Here is a 24,113-nt window from a genome sequence, read left to right on the forward strand (position 1 = left end):
AAGTCCTATTCCTCATGCCTCAGCATTAACCCCCAAGGCCATTAAGGAGTGGGAGGATAAACGCTTTATGGCCAGGGTGAAGGACAACTGCTGGCATTGGAAGCATTCACGGCATCGTTCCTGCACCCCATTCACCAAGCGGCAGAAGCATCACAAGAAGTTGAAGAAGCACTCATGGGGCAAGTCACCCAGACATATTCTTCCAATTTTAGCTCCCTGGACAGTGATTGGTCAAGAGATCTACTTGACTTGTCTGGGCTAGTGTTCAATTTTTACTCACAACTTAAAGTCTCTGTTCGGCTGTTTCCACAATTTGTATCACCAAAAGTAGCTGTTCCTGATCCTGGGGGCCTAGTGTTTTTCCTAATCTCTGCTTGCTTTTAAGTTCTCAGTTGTTACTGAGCTAGTTTTGTTTTCTGTTTCGGGCAGTGTCGGAAACTGTTATTCCATCTTTAGTTGCAGAATTTGTCTGTTTTCTTTAACACTCCGTGGAAGGACAGCACTAGTATTATTTGCCCCCTACCTTTTACAGGATCCTCTCAAGTAGGGTCCTTACTTTCCCATACGTTTACATAATGGATTAAATCCAGTGCAGGTGCAGTCTTTCTTTTTACGTTCTCCACGAGTCTGGCACTTTGGAAGACTGGTTTGAACAATTTGATAAATTCAATTAATTATCTTAGCTCCTTCCCAGGTGGGAGGATACTCGTTCTCCTTCTCACTCTTTTTTCTGGTGTTGGAAAGTGAGTGGAAGCATTCCTTCCTCTCTACTGGTAGATTGCTGATAATGGGGGAGAGTGGCCTTTGGTATCCTGAGAGAAGAAGAGGGATGAACTGCAGTGATGCTGGGAGAGTGCTCTTAAGAGTAGCCTAGAGAGGGAGCAGCTAGAGAGGTGGGTTAATAACTGCATAGAGGAGAGACGTCTGGTGTGCAATAATGGCCCGGCAAATTTACCAAGGGGTGGCCAGAAATAACTGATTAATTTGAAATGAGGAAAACAGTGAAATAGAAACACCCAACCATGATCAAAACAGGCAAAGACCAAGATGAAGATTGAAGGAGATAAAAGCAGATCCATCTTTGGAAACTGAGCGACCATCAGGTCTGACTTTGCTCACTATAAGTGATAACTGATTTGCTGAGGGCTTATACCCAAGAACGATAATGTGGGAAGAAAAGAAAAAGGAAAAGAGAAGAAATAAGTAGAAAGGGGTTGGATGCTGAAATGACGCATGCACCCAATTTTAGAAAACTTTAGTAACCCCTGTACTGCTTTGGATATTGACTCCTGATACTCCCATCACTTGAATGCTGTAGCTAACCAGGCACTCCGTTTATAGATTCTAGTGACCCATGCACGAAAACTTTTTCAGGCTCCAGTGAGGCAAATGATCCATTTGTTAGGGTCTCTACTGACCCAAGTACTTGATCATTTGGAGTTAGAGTATCAAGTGACACATCAACTTTGTCATTGACTGAAGTACTTGTTCTCCATTAAGTAGAGGCCCTTGTTATCCAACTATCTAATCAGTTGAGGCTCCAGGAGCCCATATAATAGTTTGACTGATATTGTGATCTATGTGCTCCATGATTTTAAGGTGTGAGCCATTGGAGGCTCTGTTGATATCTGATAGAGACATCTTGCTGCAGAGCCCTTATTTTAGAATCTTCCCCAGGCATGAGACTGGATCTGGGGAATCTTCCCGAGTCACATGGCTGGATCTGGTATTTTTTTTTCCCATAGCACATCTTAGGCATTGGTAGAGGGCGTTGCGTGACTCTGTATCGACGTCGTCCACTGGATGTGGCATCGACAGAGTCCATATAACTCCAGTGCTGGCATCAGTGCCTTCTTTTCTGGCAAGCAAAGTGCATCCGGAGCGGTTAGGGGCCTTATTTCGTCCCATCTAGACATTTTTCGAGGGAACAGTGTGCTTTATGCGATGTAGTCAGGGTTTCAACCATGTGGATCTTGCGATAGACAGATGTTGATCACAGAAAACCTCATACCATCTGTATGTGGTGCCTTGGAGAACACCATGGCGCCGAGGAATGCAGTTCCTGTCAGAGTCTTCATCTGAAGGCGTTGAGAGAATGTTGTATGACACTTTTGGCAGCACTTTTAGCTGAGGCATCAAGGAGGAGTCCGTTCTTGCCGAAGTCCAGAGACCGGTTGAAGAGCTGTTTGGATGAGAGGCAGCCTCAGTTGAGGGAGGGTCCGAAGCACAAACGGTTGTTATGTAATTGTGTATCTGATGCCGTCGCCCATCCTTCGGTTGCGGAGCATTCACAGGACTCCACCCCGTGCCTCCCTAAATAACCTGGAGCCGGGGCGACTCTAGCCCAAATGCGGTAACATTTATCTTCCTACATATGGTTTTTGGGCCTCCGTCTCCCTCTGGTGTGCTTTCTGGCCCTAAGGAGGTAGTAGGTGCCCTGACTGGATCCTCGCCGGTGGGTTTGCCCTTGGTGACAGCTGGGCCCTCTAAATCCGTTATAAGATTAGAGGCTGCTCTGGTGCACAGCCCTTTGGGCTCACAACTTCAGCGTCGGGCCAGCCAGTGATGTCAGCGGCACCGATCAATGCCAATACCATTACTCTTTCTGGCATCAATACAACGCCGCAATGGTGCCAGGTGCGGCACTGATGGAACTGCCTACCTGGGCGACACTCCATCTGGTCTTCTTCAACCTGTTCCTGCTTTTCCTACAGGAATGCACAATGTGGCAGGTCAAAACCCTTTGGGCAATATGGTGCAGCCTCCTTTGGAGGAAAAGTGGTTGTCTAAACTGGGGGAAGCTTGTGTACTATAGTCCTCTTAGGTTTCAGATTTACTTTCTCCGCCTTGTATGGCAACAGAGGAGAGTTGTTCTTATGCTGTGGTATTGAGGATGGCAGCTGCAGTCTTAGGTTGCCAGCTTCCCTCAGTGGAATTTTCCACAGACCCTTTGGTGGATGTTCACCAAGGTAAGACAGGAGTGGAGCCTTTACTCCCTTATAATGAATCTCTGTTTGACCTTTGTTAGGAACTTGCGCAAAACCTGTTATGGGAACTCCAGTTGACTTGACTGTGGGCCATAGACATTGACTCGCCCTTGGGGACCCAGTTTGTCTCTTTCGACATCCCACTGCAAAAGGGCTGGTGGTTTACGCTGCTATGGCTTCACTGGGCCCTAGTGTCCTTCTCTTGGTTCCACCAAATAAAGAGTCTAGATGGCTAGAACGTTGTGGGAGAAGTATATTCTCTTCTGTCAGTTTGGCATTGAGATCAATCTACACGGCATGTGTTATGGGCAGATTTTTTATGCTTTATGGGACTGTGTAGTGCATGGGCTGGCTTCTCTTTCAGAGGATGCCAGGAGTGAACCAATGATTCTGTGGGTAGAGCTATGGCTCAGTCAGTTGCACTGCACAGACATGCATGGCTGCGTCAATCTACGCGTTCAGAGCCTGTACAGGATAGCCTGAAAGATATGTCATTTGATGGTGTATACTTTTTTGGTGAACATGCTGATTCTGCTTTACGACGGTTCAGAGCTGGTCGATGTGACAAAGCTACCTAGAGTTGTCTTTGGATGTTCTGGTTGAACTCTTTCTTTCTGACTTGTGCGAAAAGAAGGGTTTATACGTGGCTAAATTGGAATATGTAACAACCAGTGTAGTGTTTCTGCTTGAAGCAAGGGTATATGGTTGTTTAGTTCACCTTGTGATTCTTAACTTGTTTTTTCCATGACCTTTAGTCATGTCAGGATTATAGGAAAATTATGGGGCAGTTATTCTGCTGAATTCTTTTCAGAGAAGTCTTATTCTTTAAAGTCTATTCCACGATAAGTTGCTTTCTTGATTATTATATACTGCTTGGTGCAAAAGTCGTGACATTTTCCTTCGACGCGGTAAATGACAGTTTTTCAGCTGTTTTATTAGGGGTTGGTTTTTTAATTGAGGCCTGCTATGCAGATCTTGCAGTTTACTTTACTCTGAAAAAGAGCTCATGCTCAAGAGTTGATACCTTCATGGTATGTACCATAAGCTATGTGGAGTATCTTTTGTATGCTATGGTGAACATTTCTAAATTTATATGTGTTGACTTAGGATTTCTCAGCTTGTGTGCTATTAGTCTCACTTTTAAGTGTGCAGAGATCTACCCTCTGTGTTAGGTTATTTCTCTGACGTATGATATCATATACATAAGTTTGGTACCCCTTCTTAGGTACTTTTGAAATTTGTAAGAAATGGGAGTCTTGGGGTATATGATCTGCCTTTTGATTAGAGGTTTATGTACAATGATCCTCTAATTAGTTTTGGTTAGTATAATGAAGTGTCTCTTCTACTTTTATATTATATTTGTGTGTCCTTATGCTTCATTTATGGGCATACATCAATAGACTGAGGTACCGTTGATAACATAGTATGGCATAGTATTTTCACAGAAAGAAGTTGGTAGTCTAAATTATTAGTTTGTGGCTTCAGGCTTTTCCCCTGGTACTGGCCTTACGTTTAGGTGATAGATGATGTTACTTAAGATTGATGGTAAACGTTTTCTACTTTTGCTAGATTTAGATCATTATTAAGCAACAGCTTATCATCTTGTGAGCTTTGAGAGACTACATGTTTTGCTCTGCAGGTTCTGTCTTATAGGCATTGCTGTTACATGGTTTGTACATGTTCCTTGAGCATGTTTGTTTGTTTTCCTGGGATTATGTCATGCTATTACAGGTCTCCAGGCAGATGTAGTCTCTCAGGCGATTCTATTCCTTCTATTATGAAGGATTCCTAATGTTTTTGACTCTTTGTGGGCTGTTATAACGCTGTGCATTATTAGTAAAGATTTTCTTCTTTTCTGTAGGACATTTTCCTCTAATGGTGTACCTTTGCTTGTCCATGAAGGTGTTCATGTATGTTGGTCCTTGAGGGGAAGAGGAGTTGGCCTCATAGCTTCTACCTTTTTTAGAAGACTTTTATTCCTATCATACAGGATCGTTGCTCCTCTAAGGGTTAACTTCATTATTCACCTGTCCCTAGTTGCTGGTGGATGGGTTCACACTTTGATAAGTGTGGTCCTTAGATGACATATACAAAATGATGTTTATTTTATAAATTGGTTGGATTATTTTATTGTGGAATCCTTTAAAGTTTCAGTTTCAGAATGGGGCACTTTTTTCTAGATCATTTGTAGAGGGGTCTCTATTCATAAAAGTAAGGTCACGTATTAACCTTGGTTTTCATTAGGCTATCAAGGTTTCTTTTCCATACTTGGAGCCAGATGTACGAGCAATTTTAGCATGCGCAAACGGATTAGCGACCCGTTTGCGCATGTTAAAATTGTCATGGCCACGTACCAACACAATATTGCGAGTCGCAAATGAATTGCGACTTGCAAAAAAGTGTTTAGAGACTCGCTATTTGGAAGGGGTGTTCCCTTCCAAATAGCGAGCCTCAAACCCATGTACTAATGTTTTGCGACCGCAATTGCGGTCGCAAAACACTCGCAATTACCACCTTAGACACACCTTCCTGCACAAAAACAATCAGTAAAGGCATTTTTCTCCTTCAATGTATGCTGAGCATTTTAGCATGCATTGAAGATGTAAAAATGTGGAGAAATGAAAATAATTATCCTTGTTGTGCTTTACTACACCAATTTTAGAATGGTGCAACATTCACACACATACCGAGATTTGATTTCTGATAAATCTAGACATGTCTTGTTCTATGAGTATTAAGTGCTATCATGCACAATAACACTTATAGAACACCCTTTCAACGCAAAGTGGTGTGCATGATGAGGTTGTATTTACATGGAGTATAAAAAGTGCACAGAGTGCCTTTTCCTCTCTTTGTAAATATGAAAGAGTATCTTGCACAATAACTAGGTTACAAAAAGTGACATATTTCCGTTTTTAAAATTCCTTGCAAATGATAGAAGGTAAGCACAGAGTTTTGTCTGCAAAGATTTTCAAAGAAGAATAATTGAAATGATTGCGGTCCTTCAATAGGTACAATGGGAAATATTATGAACCCCTCAAATCTCTTTTTTTGCAGGTCACATGATATCTGATTATAGTCAGATTTCAAAACTACATAGGTATAAACAGAGTGTTTTTACAAACCTGTTTCAACTTTGTAGCTTCTTGCAGACCTCCTCATTCTGCATGTTGAGACTTAGTTAAACTTACCTTCACAGTAATAGGAATTAAAAATGGTATACATTTTTTTCAGATTTTCATTCCAATCTAAATTCATATAAATTGCTTATTTTAACATTTGGATCTGTGAAAGAAAAGTAAAAAAAAATATAACTTGTAATAATACATTTTTTACAACACAGCATAATTTCCACAAAGTAATTTGTTTGCCTTTTTTGCTGTTCTCAGAATATATTAAATTTCACTAAAAATAGTGATTTCAATCGTACTCATCACTTAACAGCGGGCAAAAAAAAAAACAATCACAAAGATTGTTAAAAAAAAAACAACATGCTATTCTCAACATAATACCACAAGATACACATCACAGATATATAAAATGCTTACAGCTAACAAAATTTTATAAGTTTAACTTACAAAAACTGTAAATGTTGTCGCTTTAAAATATTCACCGAATCTAAGGATGAATTTTTGGAGGACGCACCACGCCCACAACGTTTTCCTTCAGTGGTGTGGATTTTTTTTTACTGTTCCCGAGGGGCAAATAAAGACCAGTGCCACCTTGGTCACGTACAAGATTTGCAAAAGAGTTCTGTTGCAAGGGGATCCTAACCAGAAATACTCGTACGGCACAGCAAGTATGATGAAACACCGAAGGACCCTTCATCCAAACAAGCTTGCACGAGAAGAGTGCAAACCGATGAGAAACACTCCTGTTCTGTATCTGTAAACCAGAATCACAAATAAATGTATATTAATTACTTTCACAATTATACTATTCCATTACTGTACAAACACATTTTATATAAAAACTGACTAAAACTATAGCCCTGAACCACAAGTGTGACAATCGTTAAAACACTACATGCATAGTGCATACTACTTTGAAGCAGTTCATGCCCTAAAGCCTACCTCACTAAAAGACTACATGCTAACTGACTGAATGATTACAGTACTCTAAGGAAACACACTGGGTGAGTGACAGGGTGTTTGCTAGAAGTGTATGAATACTGACTGGGGAATTGAAGGTGTGAAAGACAACTGTGTAGGTGGTTAGAGGCCTGCAAGCATAGTGGATAGGCGTTTGAAGCAGTCTGTCATAAGGCCTGGCTCACTGCATGAATACTTGGGTACTGACTGAATGATTAGAGTACAGCAAGGAGAGTGCCTGGGTGAATTTATAAGTGTTTGGGTTTTGGCGCAGTGAATGGATTAGTACATGGTGCTGAATGGGTCACTAGAGGAGTGTAAGTGGAGTGACAGGGTGTTTTTGCGGGATCTGTATGAATACTGACTGGGGTATTGAAGGTGTGAAAGACAAGTGTGTAGGTGGTTAAAAGACTGCATGCATACTGCATAGACATTTGAAGCAATCTATGTGGTAATGTATGGTTCACAACATGAGTACTTGGAAACTGACTAAATCATCAGACTACTGCTAGGTTAGTGCCTGGGTAAAACATTTAAATTTTCAGGTCTGGCACAGTGAAGAGAATAGTACATGGTACTGCACTTTAGTGTCAAACCCTGACTCATTTTATCAATGCATAAGCAAAGAATAGCTTCTAAACATACTAAAACTTGACAAGATGACCGATTTTAAAACAGTTATCTGTCAGCAAATACACTGTTACCAAATGCTTCTCTCACAATCCTTACCCAAATGTACACAGACTCACAGTGTGATTTTAGACAAGCAACACTATCCCTAGCAGTTTACCAAAACTCATTCACTAGTCTAGAAGAGGTAATGGTACTGCACACAATCTACATATTTAAGTACAGCAAATTAGTGTCAAAGCATGACTCATTTAATCAACGTATAAGCAAAGACTTGCTTCTAATGCTACTAAAACTTGACAACATGACAGGTTTTAAAAGAGTTATCTGCCAAAAAATACACGGTTACCAAATGCTTCTCTCACAGTGGTTCCCAAATGCACACAGACTCAGTGTGATTCTAGACAACAACCACTATACCTAGGAGTTTACCAAAAATCATTCACTACGGTGGAACTGATAAGGGAACTGCACACAATCTACATATTTCAGGACTGCACTATTGTGTCAAAGCCTGACTCATTTAATCAAAGCATAAGCAAAAACTGGCTTCTAATTCTACTAAAACTTGACAACATGACAGGTTTTAAAACAATTATCTGTCAGTAAATACACGACGTTGCCAAATGCTTCTCTCACAGTGGTTCCCAAATGCACACAGACTCAGTGTGATTCTAGACAGGCAACACTATCCCTAACAACTTACCAAAACTCATTCACTACTGTGGAAGCGGTAAGGGGACTGCACACCATCTACATATTTCAGTACTGCACTTTACTGTCAAAGCATGAATCATTTTATCAATGCATAACCAAAGACTGGCTTCTAATGCTACTAAAACTTGACAAGATGACAGGTTTTAAAAGAGTTATCTGTCAGCAAATACACAATGTTACCAAATGCTTCTCTCACAGTGGTTCCCAAATGCACACATACTCACTGTGTGATTCTAAACAAACAACACTATCCCTTGCACTATACCAAAACACATGTCTTCATCTAGGGGTTCTACATTTTAATATAGAAACATAACTAATTTCACAAATTCATAAACAATGACTGGTTTCTAATTCTACCAAAATATAAAAACAGCACAGTTACCTGTCTGCAAACACATGAAAAACACAAATGCTTATCACAGAATGGTTTCTACGTGCACACACACCGTCAATAAGATTGTAGAGAAAAAAAGTACTCCCTACACTTTAGCAGGAGAAATACATTAGTCTGATTAAAATCAAATTAGTCTACATACACCCCCTCACAATTAAATAACTCACCTTTCAAGTTGTTTTGTAGATTAAGAAGTATATCAGTCACACACCAGATTTTCTTTTACAGAATCTCTGCACTGTGCACCTCTGACCAAAAACAAAGAATGGAAAAGTCTCCCTTTCATTTTCCACACATATACATGTAAACATCAAATCACAATCCTTCACACATAAATTCAAAAGCAAACACACATTTCTATTGGTTAAACATTTCAACCCTTTCTAACTGAAATACATTTCAACCCTTCCCCCAATCTGCCTTCTGCCTATTACCATAGAAACAGGTCATGGAACACTGCACTGAGCACACAGGTCACAAGTTCAGCACACAAAGTTGCTAAACAAGACAGCAAGTGTGCTTGACTTTTCAACATATCAGCTTATCATATATAATGTTCCTTACAATCTGTTTTTGTTAACCAATAAGACTCGTACCTTTAAAAACAGAAATATACACCCTACCTTTCAGTGTAGAAAGTAGTCATACAACCAATGATTTCTTGTCGTTTTTCAAAAAAAAATTCCGTGGATCCGCACACCCAACGCGAGAGAATCCGTGCACCCAACGTGATAGGATGCGCGCACCATGCCGTTTATAAAAAAAAAAAAGGGGGCCCCAGGGGGCCCTTCTGGGACCCTCTAAGCACCTCTAGAGGGTCAGAGTATTTCCACTCTGCCCCCTTTATATGTTTTACACACTTATTCCCCTTGCTTCTTCTGCCACGCTTCTACCGAGGCAGAAAATGGCCGCCAACAGTTCCTGGTTTCGAATGTAGACAGACACTCGACAGCCAATTAGCATTCAGTGCGCGATCGGGAGGGTGCGCGCTTGGTTCAGGGAGGGTGCGCTCACGGTGCGGGTAGGGTCCGCGGATCCTCCCCGGCCATAGATATATGTACTTTTAACTCTCATTTTCTCAGGAACTACTGAACGGATTTACACCATTTAAGCAAAAGGCACGAGTCTGAACTGAGGACTACCTCTTTGCCAAATTTGGTCTCATTCCGTTCAGCGGTTCGGGCTGTAGCTGCGACAACAGATCCTATGGGAAATTGCATGGGGAAAACGCGTTTTGGGACCCCCCTTTTTTCTCGGCCCCCGCTTGACGATTCACCATGAAACTTTCAGGGTAGGAGCTGAGCGGAGCGCCCCATTAGTTTTGAAAATTTCGCGAGGATTCGTCAACCGGCGCCAAAGTTATTCAAAATAGAATTTTCTGATTTCCTATGGAAACACGGTCCTAACTATAACTATCTACTGGCGACCGCCAGTAGATAATATATATATATATATATATATATATATATATATATATATATATATATATATTCACTGAAAAAACCATAGGTTTCACACATGTTATAGTTAGCTGGACATTTCACTCGTAAAAAACCATTGAAAGTCCCCCGTTCTAGTTAGTGCAGGCAACTATAACTCACGCGACCGCAATCCTCTGCTGATGCTAATACTGTATTTAGACACTTATTTCCCATGTCTTCTTCCATTAAATTTTAGCTATACATATATTGCAAATATTTTTTTTTCATAAAGACACATATGTCATCAGCAGAGGATTGCCGTCGCGTGAGTTATAGTTGCCTGCACTAACTATAACGGGGGAATTTCAATGGTTTTTTACGAGTGAAATGTCCAGCTAACTATAACATGTGTGAAACCTATGGTTTTTTCAGTGAATTTGCAAGGTTTTTTAAATGCTAAGTTACTTTACGCCGTTCGTGGCGTGCGCGCCCACTTCACGCAGTTCGTTCCGTGCGCGCACGGTGCGCTTCGCGGTTTGGGACCCCCCTTTTTTCTCAGCCCCCGCTTGACGAATCCCCCGAGACTTTCAGGGTAGGAGCGGAGCGTAGCGCCCCATTAGTTTTGAAAATTTCGCGAGAATTCGTTGACCGGCGCCAAAGTTATTCCAAATAGAATGTTGCGGATTTCCTATGGAAACAGGGTCCAGTAGGTTATATATATATATATATATATATATATATATATATATATATATGGGATAGCCTAGCGGTATTTGTATAATCTCTAGTTCTTTTTCCCATTAAAAGGCTGTTTATATGCGAATAGTCGCTATTGTAGTCTTCGACTTCTTTTTGATAAGAACATTTGCTATGTTTTCTCCACGGGAGATGGACTTGTCTCTGTGTAAATTTCAGGGCAGTCCTGGCTAGGACGGGGCTTTATATTGCATAAAAGTATTGTTTGGTGGTATGGCCTGCTGCTCTGTGTTCCACAGGCTCAAACACATGGTTTGGGCCTGGATAAAAGACCAAATGGTTTTATTTTCTTAGGGTCATTTGTCGATGTTGTCTTATTGGCAGAGACAATGTTATTCCCATGCTATTATAGTTTTTATGACTTTTGTTACTGTGGTTCTATCCACAGTTATTGTGAGGTGAGAATGTATGGTTCAGATCCTGTTAAAGGTGCGAATAGTTTTATACTAATAATGTTGTTTGGCTTCTGTAATGGATTTGTCATACTAACAATCGGTATTTTATTCCCATGGTTTAAATGTCTTGCCACTTTACTTACCCATGGTTCCTTCTGCGGATTTTTATGTGGTAAAGTATATTATTGCTGCCTTAAATTATTATGAATATCTGGTCTTTTTCTCTTGTTTGGACTGGGTTTGTTATAGTAAGAGACTTTTTATGGTCTCAGTTCGCAGACCCTCCTGTGGAGATTGTATGGCTTTGGATTCTGAAGTAAGTAATCTACGGCTAGATGTCTCTATCAGATGAACAAGTTACTTACTTTCGGTAACGCATTATCTGATAGAGACAGGCTCCTGGGAAAAAAGAACCAGGTCCATGCAAAAAGGGGCACTTTCCTACAATGAGCATGTAGCATTTTCAAACAGAAATGCCATAAATAGGTCAGAAGCGATATATAGAATCAACAGCAGCTATGGTAGGGAACATAAAACAGATGGAACGAACTAGAAAAATAGATAGATTACATAGTATATCTCCTAGATGGACATGTTACATTTTGTATGTGATGTGCGTCTTTATGTAACCTTTCTCTCCAATTTCATGAGGTGGCTTCTTAGGCTGGTATTAACTTCATTACGTGTGCGGCTGGCATGGTTGTTAGGAGGCAGTGGTAAAGTGTAGGGAAGTAAATAGAGACAACCTCCCCAGCCAGGAAGGAGAGTCACCTGTCTAGGGATAGATAAAAGCACTAAACGTCTTGAATAAGTCAGAAAATGGCATTAGGCCAAGGGAGCAAAGGAGAAAATAGGTCAGACAGAAACCAAAATACTAAAAGATAAACCAAGAGGAATAGTAGACATATATATTCAATTTATTCAACATATACAAATTGTTACAGTAACCAATGCTTGCGTTTTACATAATGATTTCAGGTAAGTATACAGAAATTCAAAGCAACATAAATAAAATCCAAACAATAATATATGTTGTTTTTCAAGTCCCCAGAGGAACAAAAGAGGATAAGATTCCCCCAACACAATAAATAACGGCACAGACACCCAATCACACTAACTGCACTCAACCATCAATACAATCATTCAAATACACGTCCCATTCATACTACTATCTTAACAACGCCAACGTACAGATAAAAAGAATGACTTCAATGTAGGACAGAAACCAAAAAACATCAATACTATAGTGAGATATAGATAATTGATACCAGTACATCAAAAATGCAATGGTATTATGGTGATTAATGCACAACTTTCACTGAAAGAACATTTCAGATAACATGGGTTCCAAAAAATACTCCTAGACAATGTCTTTTAGCAGTGCTTTGGCGGCATGAGATAACAGATAGAGTAACATATACTTTATACGTTCAGTATTCGCCTGGTTTTATATGTATACCACCATATGGTTTCAGTGCAGTGCCAAAGTGTAGGGAAGTACCATCAATTCGTTGGAACACAATAGTTAACAGCTTGTCAGCATCATAAAGCAAGGTTTCATGCAATGTTTGTGGTATTGTTAGGGTGGTCCATGCCATCTGGTATGTACTACTGCTTTGCAAACCACATGTGCTTTAGAAAATGAGCAAAGTAGGCATTTTGAGAAAGCTTCTGGTTGTATTTTTAAACGGTATATGCACAGTTACAGTTATCCTTCCTTCATCACCATTCGACTTTTTAGCACAGATGCTCTGAAGATGTCGTCGTATATCATGTTGATGATACACCCAGCAGGAAAATCACATCAGGGGAGTCTAATTACTCACTGCCATATATATGAAGGATTAGAATGAGGCCATTCATGTCCCCTCCCCCCACCGCACCCCTCTGTCCACCCTGGTATATTCCCAAAAAGGCTGAACGATCATAATTACTTTAGTTCTTATTTTTGGGGAAATGTTGCACTTATTAAGTACGTCACTATGAAGATATACAGTCTGTAGTATAAAAAGTAAATGATAGCAATTTTACCAAGTCTGATAGCGCATAAGCTCCGTCTTGTTTGCTGGTGTAAATTGCTTAGGCTCAGCCTTTACATCTTCTTTAGCTTGATGGCTTACGTGAAAGCATGTATAATGGCATGTGTGACAGCTTCCTTTGCAGCATAGGTGATCAGTGTTTAGGCAATGTTGTTTGGCTGCCAGATTTCAGCCCCAAAATTGCTCATGAGTTCAGTGTCAGTGGTATGAAATCGGGGAAGGCTAGCCTCAGCCCTTTATGTTCGTGATCAATGGACTTCAGGTGCCTCAAGCAGAACCATCAGAGTGTGCACACATCCCTTTTATTCTGATTGTGAAATATTGCGTTTGTTTGAAATATATTTATATTTAACACATTGGTGTTTGTATATTTTACAGAGAACAATAAATGCACTGGTGGAATTTTTCCAGACAAGGCTGGACCTTGAGCAGTTGAAATCAGTTACACTAATGAAGTTGGAGGAAATCAAAGAAAGAACTGCTGCAGGTCTGAATTTTCACAAAATTCATAAAAATCAATATCTGTATAGCTGCCCATTCTTGTTGTAAAGTGATTATTATTGCATAATCCTAGCATTTCCATAACCCTGTGATTTGTATTCCTAGAGGTGCTAGTAATGAAAGGAGGGTGTCATTCAGCCATTGACTCTGAAGACGTTCCTATTTTTTGGCGGCCTAACACAACTTTCATATTCACTTTGTTGCTGTATTGGAGTGAGCAATAAGTACAGGAAATTACCACCTATGGAAAGGATGTGCAATGGTAATTGCGAACCCCTCTTCAGAACTATGATGATTTGCATTGGTTTGAAGAGGAGGATGGTTTAATTCTCTCAGCAGTCATTCCATCACCCACCTTAGACAAGCCTCTGATGTGTGTTGAGGGGAGATTGAGAACATTTGTATACAATAGGCAAACCTGATGATGTTGAAGTGAGTCCTTGAATCCTAATGTTGTCATCTGTTTTAATATTTTGCCAGATTATCCTTGTCATCAGAATGCCAACATGTCATTTGGAATGCTTTCATTTACAGAGCGACTATAGCAACACAAAAAGATGATGGACGGAATGCTGAACATTGTCAAACATTCACCCCAGTCACAGATCTGACAGTTTGGGCTGGACTATTCCCATGGGGAATAGGGTCTAGACGGATTTGCATATGGCTGGGTCCAAACTGGAATGGCATGGCAAGCAAAAACACGATGGATTTTACCCAGTTCTGTGACTGGGATTAAATGTTGGATTTGTTCAGCATTCTGTCCATTATCTGTTCTTTTTGCATTCATTTATTGAGCGAGGCAGTTGCTGCTGGGTGATGGATCTGCCTGCATGTTGGTGGCACGTGTAGGAGAAGACGAGGACATGGTCCCTAGAATATTTGAAGATAGACGGTGGTTGTGTAAAGATTTTGTGCAAAAGAGGAAATATGATAAACCTGTGGCCCATACAGTGAGAAGGGTTCCTAAATCCTAAGTTGTTGATGGCAACACTCAAAGAGGAATTGGATGTGGTAGAAACATTGAATGTGTGTCAGTTTGCTGGACTTCAATAGCAATATTTAGGACAACAGGCAGGTTCTTCACAGTATTTCAGAGACTTTTGCGATGTTAGATGATACCAAAATGTTGAGCAACGTAATGCACTTATCTGCAGCCAATCATCAAGTTTTGCTGCAGGAATAATATAGGCCATTGATAGAATTTGTTAACACCTCTGAGATCATTGTGGTTTAAGGTCATGCCTCTCAGGTTGGCATCTGCTACAGTTTGTTTTCAAAGAGTGATCAAGAGGGTCATAAACGGATCAAGTTAGGTGATGTTTTTCAAGAATGATATTCTAGTTTTTGAAGGTGTTAAAGAAATTAGAACAGAGTGGTTTAACCTTCAAGAAGGAGGTCTCAGGGTTGCATTTAAACACAAGGAAGTCATTTTTGTTACCACTGGTGGGAACTCCGATGGCGAACCTTCCGGACTCCGGTGAGAACTGGATAGATTCCGCTATTTGGTAATAATAATTGCTCATTTGAAGAAGGCCCAAATGCAATATAACGTGCTGAATACTGGACTCCCTACGATCCTCTGTAGCATTCTGGAATACCCTGCCACTGTCGCAAACAGACAGGATCGCTGTTTCTAAGATGGTGCTTCTTCCGCACTGCCTAGATATCATACAGCACTCCCTCTGTCCCCTTCCCACCTAGATTTCAGGAAATTGGATTCCCTGCTTACATCATGATCTTGGCAGGTCAACGTAGTAGGGTGGCTAGGGCTACTTTGCTGAGGAGCTATGAGGATGGAGGACTAGAAGCACCATGGTTGAAGTTCTATTACTTTACAGCCATGGTGCAGCATGCAGCTAGATGGTTAGCCGAAGGCAGTAATTGGGAAAAGTGACTGCTGGCAGGGACTGAGAGAGATGAGGACCTCTGTATTATTGATGGAGGGCTCTGGAGTAACATCAGACTGACCGTATGTGGTAAGGTAGATGGTCAGAGTATGACAGCGAATAGCGAATTTCCGGTATGGATGCATGGAAGCCAATATGACTTATGAAGCATGGTGGAAGGGAGGCTGTGATAATTGGGGAGATCTCTTCCCTGGTGAGACCTTTATCTCCTTTGAAGATGTCCAGAATGAATTTGTTTGGGTCCTGGCCACTTCTTACAAAATGCGGGCCTGGCTTAGTTTGCTTAGCATACCTGGTGGACCTTCCCGGTGGCCCCTCCAGCGTCGTGCACCTTTGGGGTCATGATATCCTGTGGGATGGGGAGACACTTGGTATCATTACTGTATAAGGCCATGGGTACGGATGTTGCCCACGGATCGTTGTGAGATCGGGAGGCCTGGGACAAGAATTTGGGCAAACCTGTATGGACAAGAGTGTGCGCTCTGACTCAAAGTCTCTGGTAATGGACTGTTCTGATGGATACATCTGCCTGTGGATTCCTCGCCTTTTGAATTACCCCTTGTGCCAGCATTTCATGGAAACTTTTTACTAGCTCTCCCACGTCGATGAGGACGTCCTAATGGCACAGCTCAGCTCACGACTCCCTATGACATCACCGGAGCGATAAGAAAACCTTGTTGGCGTGCTGACGTCCGTCCCCTTTTTTAGGGGCTGTCGATACACACCATTTTTTTCTGGGACTCTCCATTTTCTTTGCTTATACTTTGTTTCTGCTGTTTTTCTTTGTGTAGCAGTGCTATGGCTACAACAAAGAGTTCGGGAGTCAAGCCTTGCAGAGCGTGTGGGGGCCATATGTCCATCACAGACCCCAACGATGATTGTCTTTGGTGTTTGTTGTCGGATCACAACATTGAAGGGTGTTGGTCTTGTGGGAAGATGAATCAGGAAGCGCTGAAGGAGCACAAGGCAAAGCTCTAAATGGCACTGGCAAAAAAAGAGAAGAGAGGTCATAAGAGATACAAGTCGAGGTCATCGACTACGCGTACCTCGAAGTCAAAGAAGCATAAGAAGAAGCGCCAACATGGGTCTTGTTATCGGTCATCGAAGGGAAAGGCTTTGAGGTCGGCTTCTCCAGTTCAGCGGTGTCGCACTAAAGATGTCATCTCATCATCGCCCTCTCCTTCTCCGTAGGCATCTCCGGCTCGCTCTCCAACGCCGAGAGGTTCTCCAGTGCCCAGGGATTCAATAGCTCTGAGTCTTCTCCGCCTCCTGGTGCCTCAGCCTGCTGCTCGACCCCAGTCGGATTCAGACCTGGGGGTTCCAAATTCGTATCCACCCTTTCCGGGTCCAGGAGCGGATCCCTCGCATTTCCTGAATGCGATGTTTGGAGCGTTTGCCAAAGCAGCTTACCCTACCGGCGCGCCTTCGGGCCCCGTGTGTCCGCTTGCATTTCATTTGGGCTTTCCCCAGCAATATGCCTAGGCACCCTTCATGCCAGCGACTCTGTCATGGCAGTTCCCGGCGCTGAGGTTTTCGACGTCGATTCCTCAGTCACTGGCGCCATCTGAAGTTGGGCCATGGCCTTCCCGGATTTGTTCGGCGCTGTGGCATGTTTTGAAGGGTCTCCTTCGACGCCAGTGCCGATGTTGCCGCGCCTGGCGCCGCCGACGCCAATACCGAGGATGCGCTCCAGAAGGGAGGCCCAGAGGCTGTTGGAGGAAGAAGAGTACAAGCAGGATCAGGCTGAAGAAGGGGAAATCATCGACACAGTGGATGACTTTGAGGGCCTTCAGGAGGCTAGTAGCTTGGACACTTTCTCAGAGTGGGAAATTTCTTCCCCGAAAGCTTTGCCTTCACAGAATGTTTATCCTTCTCATTCAGTTATCAGGAAGGTGGCTGATCCAATGGACTTGCAATTGCCCACAGCTAAAGTCAAGTCAAATTTATTGACTAAAGTGTTGCATTCTCCATCTTCTGTGGTTGAGCCCTTGTTGCCTTTTAACGAGGCTTTGACTGAGCCAATTATGGAGGTGTGGCAGAAGCCCTTATCTGCCCCTGCGGTATTTAGAACCGTGGCGAGGCGGTATAAGCTTGCTGCTGGCGATCCAACCTTTTTAACCTCCCACCCTTCGACCTCCCCTTCCTAGAGTTTCCACCTCCTTACCCTCCTCGTCAGGGCTCGTCAGGGGTGTTCAGAGGACCATCTGCTGTTCCTGCAGCAGGAGGTTCTGGCTTTGTTACAGAAGGGTGCGATAGAGGTGGTTCCAGAGCAGGAGCGGGGTCAGGGTTGCTACTCCCGGTATTTCCTGATCCCCAAGATGGACAGTTGTTTGAGGCCAATTCTAGACCTCCGGATTTTGAACTTTTATCTCAGGCAGGAAAAGTTCAAGATGTTGACCCTAGCTCAGGTTCTTCTGGCACTGTACCAGGAAGACTGGATGGTGTTGATCGATTTGCTGCATGCATATTTTCATCTTCCCACCCTGAAGTCGCATCGGAAATATCTCTGTTTTATGGTGGGATCTCAACACTACCAGTTTGCGGTCCTTCCGTTCGGACTTACATCAGCAACGCGGGTCTTCACAAAGGTGAAGGCGGTGGTTGCAGCCCATCTCAGAAGGTCGGGGATTCTGGTTTTCCCTATCTGGGTGACTGGCTGCTAAAGGCAAAGTCGCCGGAGATGGTGCTGCATCATCTGCAGGTAACAATGCGGCATTTGTTTGACTTGGGTGTAACCAAATCTCACCTGGTGCCTTCTCAGCGCAAAACACAATAAGGAGCTGTAGGGGCAGAGAACAGGTTGTCCCCCACTCAAAGATTTGTATACAATAAATGACCTGTTCCCACGGTGAACAGGCCTTCTCAGCGCAACCTTTTCATAGGGGCAGTACTGGACACTACTGTGTCAAGTTTTTCCGCCTCCGCAGAGGATTCTCGACATTCAAGAAATGATTTGTTTGTTTCACGATGGAGCGGTTGTTCCAGTCCTGAAGGTCCTACGCCTGCTTGGTCTGTTTGCTTCCTGCATACTGTTGGTCAACCATACGCTGGTACATGTGCATGAGGGCGCTCCAGTGGTGCCTCCGCAGGCAGTGGTTTCAACACAACGGAGATCTCGGGAAGAAGGTCAGAATCTCCAGAGACACTGCAGCGGAGCTGTCTTGGTGGAGTGTTTCAGACAACCTGTCTCAAGAGAGACCTTTTCAGCTTTCACCACCAGTGACCACAATGATCATGGATGCCTCCACTTTAGGGTGGGGTGCTCATCAGGGGGATCTGGAGGTCAAGGGCCTTTGGTCTCCGGAGGAAAGATTGCTCCACATCAACCTTCTGGAATTGCGGTCAATACGTTTGGCTCTCAAGGCCTTCCTTCCCTCCTTTCGCGGTTAGTCGGTTCAGGTTCTGATGGACAACACTACAGCGATGTGTTATATCAACAATTAGGGATGGGTAGGGACGTATAGGCTCTGCAGAGAGGCTCTGCGGCTCTGGTCCTGGGTTCAGAATCACTGGATTTGCCTAGCTGCAAATCATCTGGCTGGAGTGTTGAATGTGCGTGCAGACAGTCTGTCAGCAGTACTCAGATGACCACGAGGGGAGGCTTCATCCGGAGGTGATTCGACACATCTTCAGGTTGTGGGGGTCTCCCCAGGTGGAACTATTTGCCACTTGCGAGAATGCACACTGCCTGTTATTCTGCAGTCTACAGTATTAGATGCAGGGAGCATTGGGGGACGTGTTCCAACTGGATTGGGGCTTTTGGCTTCTTTACGTGTTTCCTCCCATACCCTTGATTCCTCGGGTTCTGAGGAAGATTCTCGAAGACCAGGCCAAAGTCATATTGATTGCCCCGGACTGGCCAAGAAGGATGTGGTACACAGATCTTCACCTCTCATCGCACCCTCCGCTCCATCTACCTCTCAGGGAAACTTCTGCTTGCAGGGGTGGGTTCTACACCCTCAACTCCAGAGCCTGCACCTTCATGCCTGGAGATTGAACGGGGCAACCTGAGTTTTTTCTCTCTCCCATCGGATGTGGTGGATGTTATTTGATCGTCCAGGAGACACTCCACCAAATCTGTCTATTCTTCTGGATGGGCCAGGTTTGTAAAGTGGTGTGGAGAGAGGTCCATTTATCGGATGTACTTAGGCTTTCACTTTCTTTGGCCCAGCAAGGTTGTGCTGTGGCGACGGTTAAGGGCTACTTGTCGGCCTTGCCGGTTTTCCTTTGTTTGCCGGACCCGCCGTCTTTAAGTCCCCCATTGTTATGAGGTTCATTAAGGGCCTCACCAAAAGGTTTCCTCCCACTCCCTTCATACTGCCTCAGTGGGATTTGAATTTAGTTCTTACATTTCTGATGGGGCCTCCTTTTGAGCCTCTTCATAGTTGCCCATTAAGGCTGCTTTCTTTCAAGACTATTTTTCTGGTGCCCATTACCTCGGCCAGGAGGGTAAGAGCTGCAGGCTCTTAGTTCTAAGCCTCCTTTCACTGCTATCCATGCAGACAAGAGGGTTCTTAGGACCAGGGCTGCTTTTCTGCCTAAGGTGGTTTCTCCTTTCCACCTGGGACAGTCTATTTCATTGCCTACCTTCTATCCTCCCACTCACCTTTCCAAGGAGGTGGAGAGACTTCACCGCCTGGACTTTCGAAGGGCGGTCAGCTTCTATCTGGACAGAACCAAAGACTCAAGGTTGGACGACCAGCTCTTCGTTGGTTTTGTGGGGAAGATGAAGGGCAAAGCCGTCCATAAGAGAACTCTATCCAGGTGGATAATCTTGTGTATCAAGATATGCTATGCCCTGGCCAAGAAGGAGCCTCTTGAAAGTATCAGAGCTCATTCTACTAGAGAAAAGTCTTCCACATCTGCTTTGGCTAGAGGTGTCCCTGTGGATATTTGTAAGGCTGCAACATGGGCCTCCCTCCACACTTTCACAAAGCATTATTGTTTGGATTCTGAGGTGAGGAGAGATGCCCATTTTGCACGTTCTGTGCTGCAGGACTTTTTGGTATTTTTTTTAGGTGGACACCCTCCTCCGGGAGCGGGACTGCTGTGAGACTCAATTCAAAAGGTGAGGAACCCACAGGCAGATGTATCCATCAGAAGAACAAGTTACTTACCTTCGGTATCGCTTTATCTGGTGGATACAGTATCTACCTGTGGATTCCTCACTGACCCACCCTCCTCCCAGTTGTCCACCTTCGTATAAAGATTCCTCACTGACCCACCCTCCTCCCAGTTGTCCACCTTCGTATACCAAAAATGTTTTCATTGTTTGACATGGTTGGTTTCCTATGTCATTTGCTGGCCATACTGTTAGTTATTAGGAAATGCTTTGTTTCTTCAGCTTTTCCTTTTTCACTATATACTGTGTGTTTTGGTGTATATTTTGCATACTGTGTATATTCCAATTATGTTGTCGGTCCACCCATTCACCTCGAAGGCACGTAAAAAATTGGTGGAACTGACGTCAGCACGCCGCCGAGATCTTCTTATGGCTCTGGTGACGTCATACGGAGTCGCAAGCGGAGCCGTGCCATCGTCTAAGTGGGAGAGCTAGGAAAAAATTTCTGTGGAATGCTGGCACAAGGGATAATTCAAAAGGTGAGGAATCAATAGGCAGATACTGTATCCACCAGAAAAAGCGATACCTAAGGTAAGTAACTTGTTCTTTAAGCTCGTTCATTTTAATTTTCTTCATCGCACTTATATGACACCATTACAACTTAGCCGCCTGCACCCTGTTCGACCTTGTTCCTGTCCCACTGTAATTTTGTGGGGTGGACTTTATGCACTAGGATTGGGGTTGCATCTTTGTGCATGCATACTGGACTCAGTGGAAAGTATTGTGCAGATCACATCGCTGCAGGGTGTCCCCAAGCCCCAAATCTGCTTCTTGCGTAATATGTTGACACCCAAGGCAGGAAAGTGGCTTCCATATTCCTACACTTATCGCTAGTGCTGGCCAAGAGGCGTGTTGCAATTGCATGGATGGGGCAGTTGGCCCCATGGCTGGAGTGCTGGGAGAAGGATGTGATAGAATGGTCCCTCGTGGAGGAGGAATATGAGAAGAAAAGAAGAACAGTCAAGAAGCTTCAGGAGGATGTGTAAGTGTGAGTGGCACTGTGTTACCATTTTCTGGCCTACGAAGGAGAAGTCAGTGATGAGGATGCTGATGCTTAAGGATGTGATAGATCGCTCATGATCCATCACTCCCTCCTTCTTTTAAGTTACCTGTGAGCTGAATCTCCCGGTCATTCCAATGTCCTTGTGTTGATTAATGCTTGTATTTTAACCTACTATGTTTATACCTGTCCCTTATTTGATGTGTTTGACTCTGACCGGTACATTATGACAATAATACTGTAGGACCTTCCTCTTGCACCTGTGTATTTACATGATGTTTATGTAATGTTTATACACCGTGTTGCGGAATTAAAAATGTTTGTAAACAAAAAAAAAAATCAAGGAGGAGACAGGTAGGCTTAGAGTAGGTAATGGAGACAAGTTGAAGTGGTGTAGGAGCAGTACTTTCCTAGGTGATGGCTTTTTCTTCCCACTCCCTCAAAGGCAGGGGTGTTCACAATTCCATGGTGTAGCATGAGGCTTTGGCCTGCTTATTGGTTATACAGCATATCGGGTTTTTCTTACGTGGTCCTTCTATTGTGGTGAGGCCTAACCAAAGGCAGGCAACAGCATCTTTGGTGTTTGACCTCCCCAAGTCTTACTTAGAGCTTTGTCAGCAACTCTGGTTCATAGGGGTAGTACTGTATATGATGCTGCTTTTTTTCTCCACCCCCCCCCCCCCACCCCTCCTTCCGTAGAGGATACAAGGCATTCAGTATGTTTCTTGAGGGAGCTCTAATCCCAGTCCTGACATTTCTTTGTCTGGCCTCCTGAGTGGTTGTGGTGATGCACACATACTGGCACATGAGGTTTCTCCTGTGGTGCCTCTGCCAGCAGCGATTCCAACACGAGGGAGTTCTGGCAAACACCACTGCAGTGTCCAAATTTGGCTGTTAGGGGAGGAGCACCTATCCCAAGGAATGCCCTTCTGCCTCCACCATCTGTGACTACCATTGTAAAGAATGCATCCACTCTTGGGTCAGGTGCTCATCTGATGGAGCTGGAGATCCGAGGCCTCTGTTCTCTAGAGGATCAGGTATCACACATCAACCTGCTCAATCTGAGGATGATTCAGGCTGGAGCTTAGGGCCTTCCTCTTCCCTTCATGGTCAGTACGTCCAAATCTTCATGGACAATTTGACTGTGATATAGTGTCAACAAGCAGAGAGGAGTATGGTATTACCTGCTCTGGCGAGAAACGCAGAGGCTGAAATGCATGCTCACCAGTGTGGAGTTTGGCTAGTCACCAACAATCTGGCTGGCTCTCTGAACACCAGAGCCAGTAGCCCAAGGCAACATCATCTTGCTGACCACAAATGGCACCTTTGCCCAGTAGAGCATCTGTCTGGGAGATCATTTTGCCACTCGTAGCAATGCCCATTGCCTGTTGTTCTGTTTCCTCAAGTTTCTATTGCATATAGCCATGGGGGACATTTTTCATTGGAATTTTCCACTTCATTACATGTTTCCTGCCATGCCCTTGATTCCTCGGATCTGGCATGCATAACCACTTGCTATCTTCATCGCAATGTACTGGCTGAGAAGAGTGTGGTACACAGACCTACTGCGCCTCTACTGATGTTACCCTCTCCGTGTTCCTCTCAGAGGGGACCTCCCATCCCAGTTTATGGAGCAGGTTCTTCACCCAATCCTCCAGAGCCTCCACCTTCATACCTAGAGATTGAGTATGGGCATCTGAACTCCTTCCTGTTGTCACCAGATATAGTTGCTTTGATCCGATCTGCTTATTGCCCCTAAACCAAGTCTGTCTATTCTGGGAGGTGTATTAAGTTTCTTAGTTGGTGTGTTGAGTAAAATGGGGACCCCTTCAGGTCTTGCCTTTTTAAAGTCCTACAATTTTCACTTTTGCTGGCCCAGCAAGGCTGTGCAGTGCGCACTGTCAAGGGGAACATGGTAGCCCTTTCAGCCTTCCTCTTCCTCTGAGAGTAACTATTCCTTTTTATGACACCACATGATTGGATTTCTGAAGAGGCTCATAAATAATTTTTCTCTCTTCCCCCCCATTGCCATGCCAATGTGGGAACTAAAGTTATTTTAACCTTTTTAATGCATTCGTGTCTTGTCATTTAAGGCTGTTTTTCTAATTTTAGCTACGAAGGCAAGCTTGTTCTGTGAATTACAGAAA

General features: G+C 43.5%; 1 protein-coding gene across 1 annotated transcript in view; it reads left to right on the plus strand.

The window, feature by feature from the left end:
- The window catches only part of VPS13C (vacuolar protein sorting 13 homolog C), a 2,873,871-nt gene that overhangs the window by 600,034 nt on the left and 2,249,724 nt on the right, over nt 1–24,113 (plus strand). Inside the window, exon 19 of the mRNA XM_085648297.1 lies at nt 13,812–13,920. Within this exon, the coding sequence (XP_085504423.1) occupies nt 13,812–13,920 (109 nt within the window). The remainder of the gene's footprint in view (nt 1–13,811; nt 13,921–24,113) is intronic.

Source organism: Triturus cristatus, chromosome 3_2, assembly GCF_964204655.1.
Source record: "Triturus cristatus chromosome 3_2, aTriCri1.1, whole genome shotgun sequence".
Classification (NCBI taxonomy): Eukaryota; Metazoa; Chordata; class Amphibia; order Caudata; family Salamandridae; genus Triturus; species Triturus cristatus.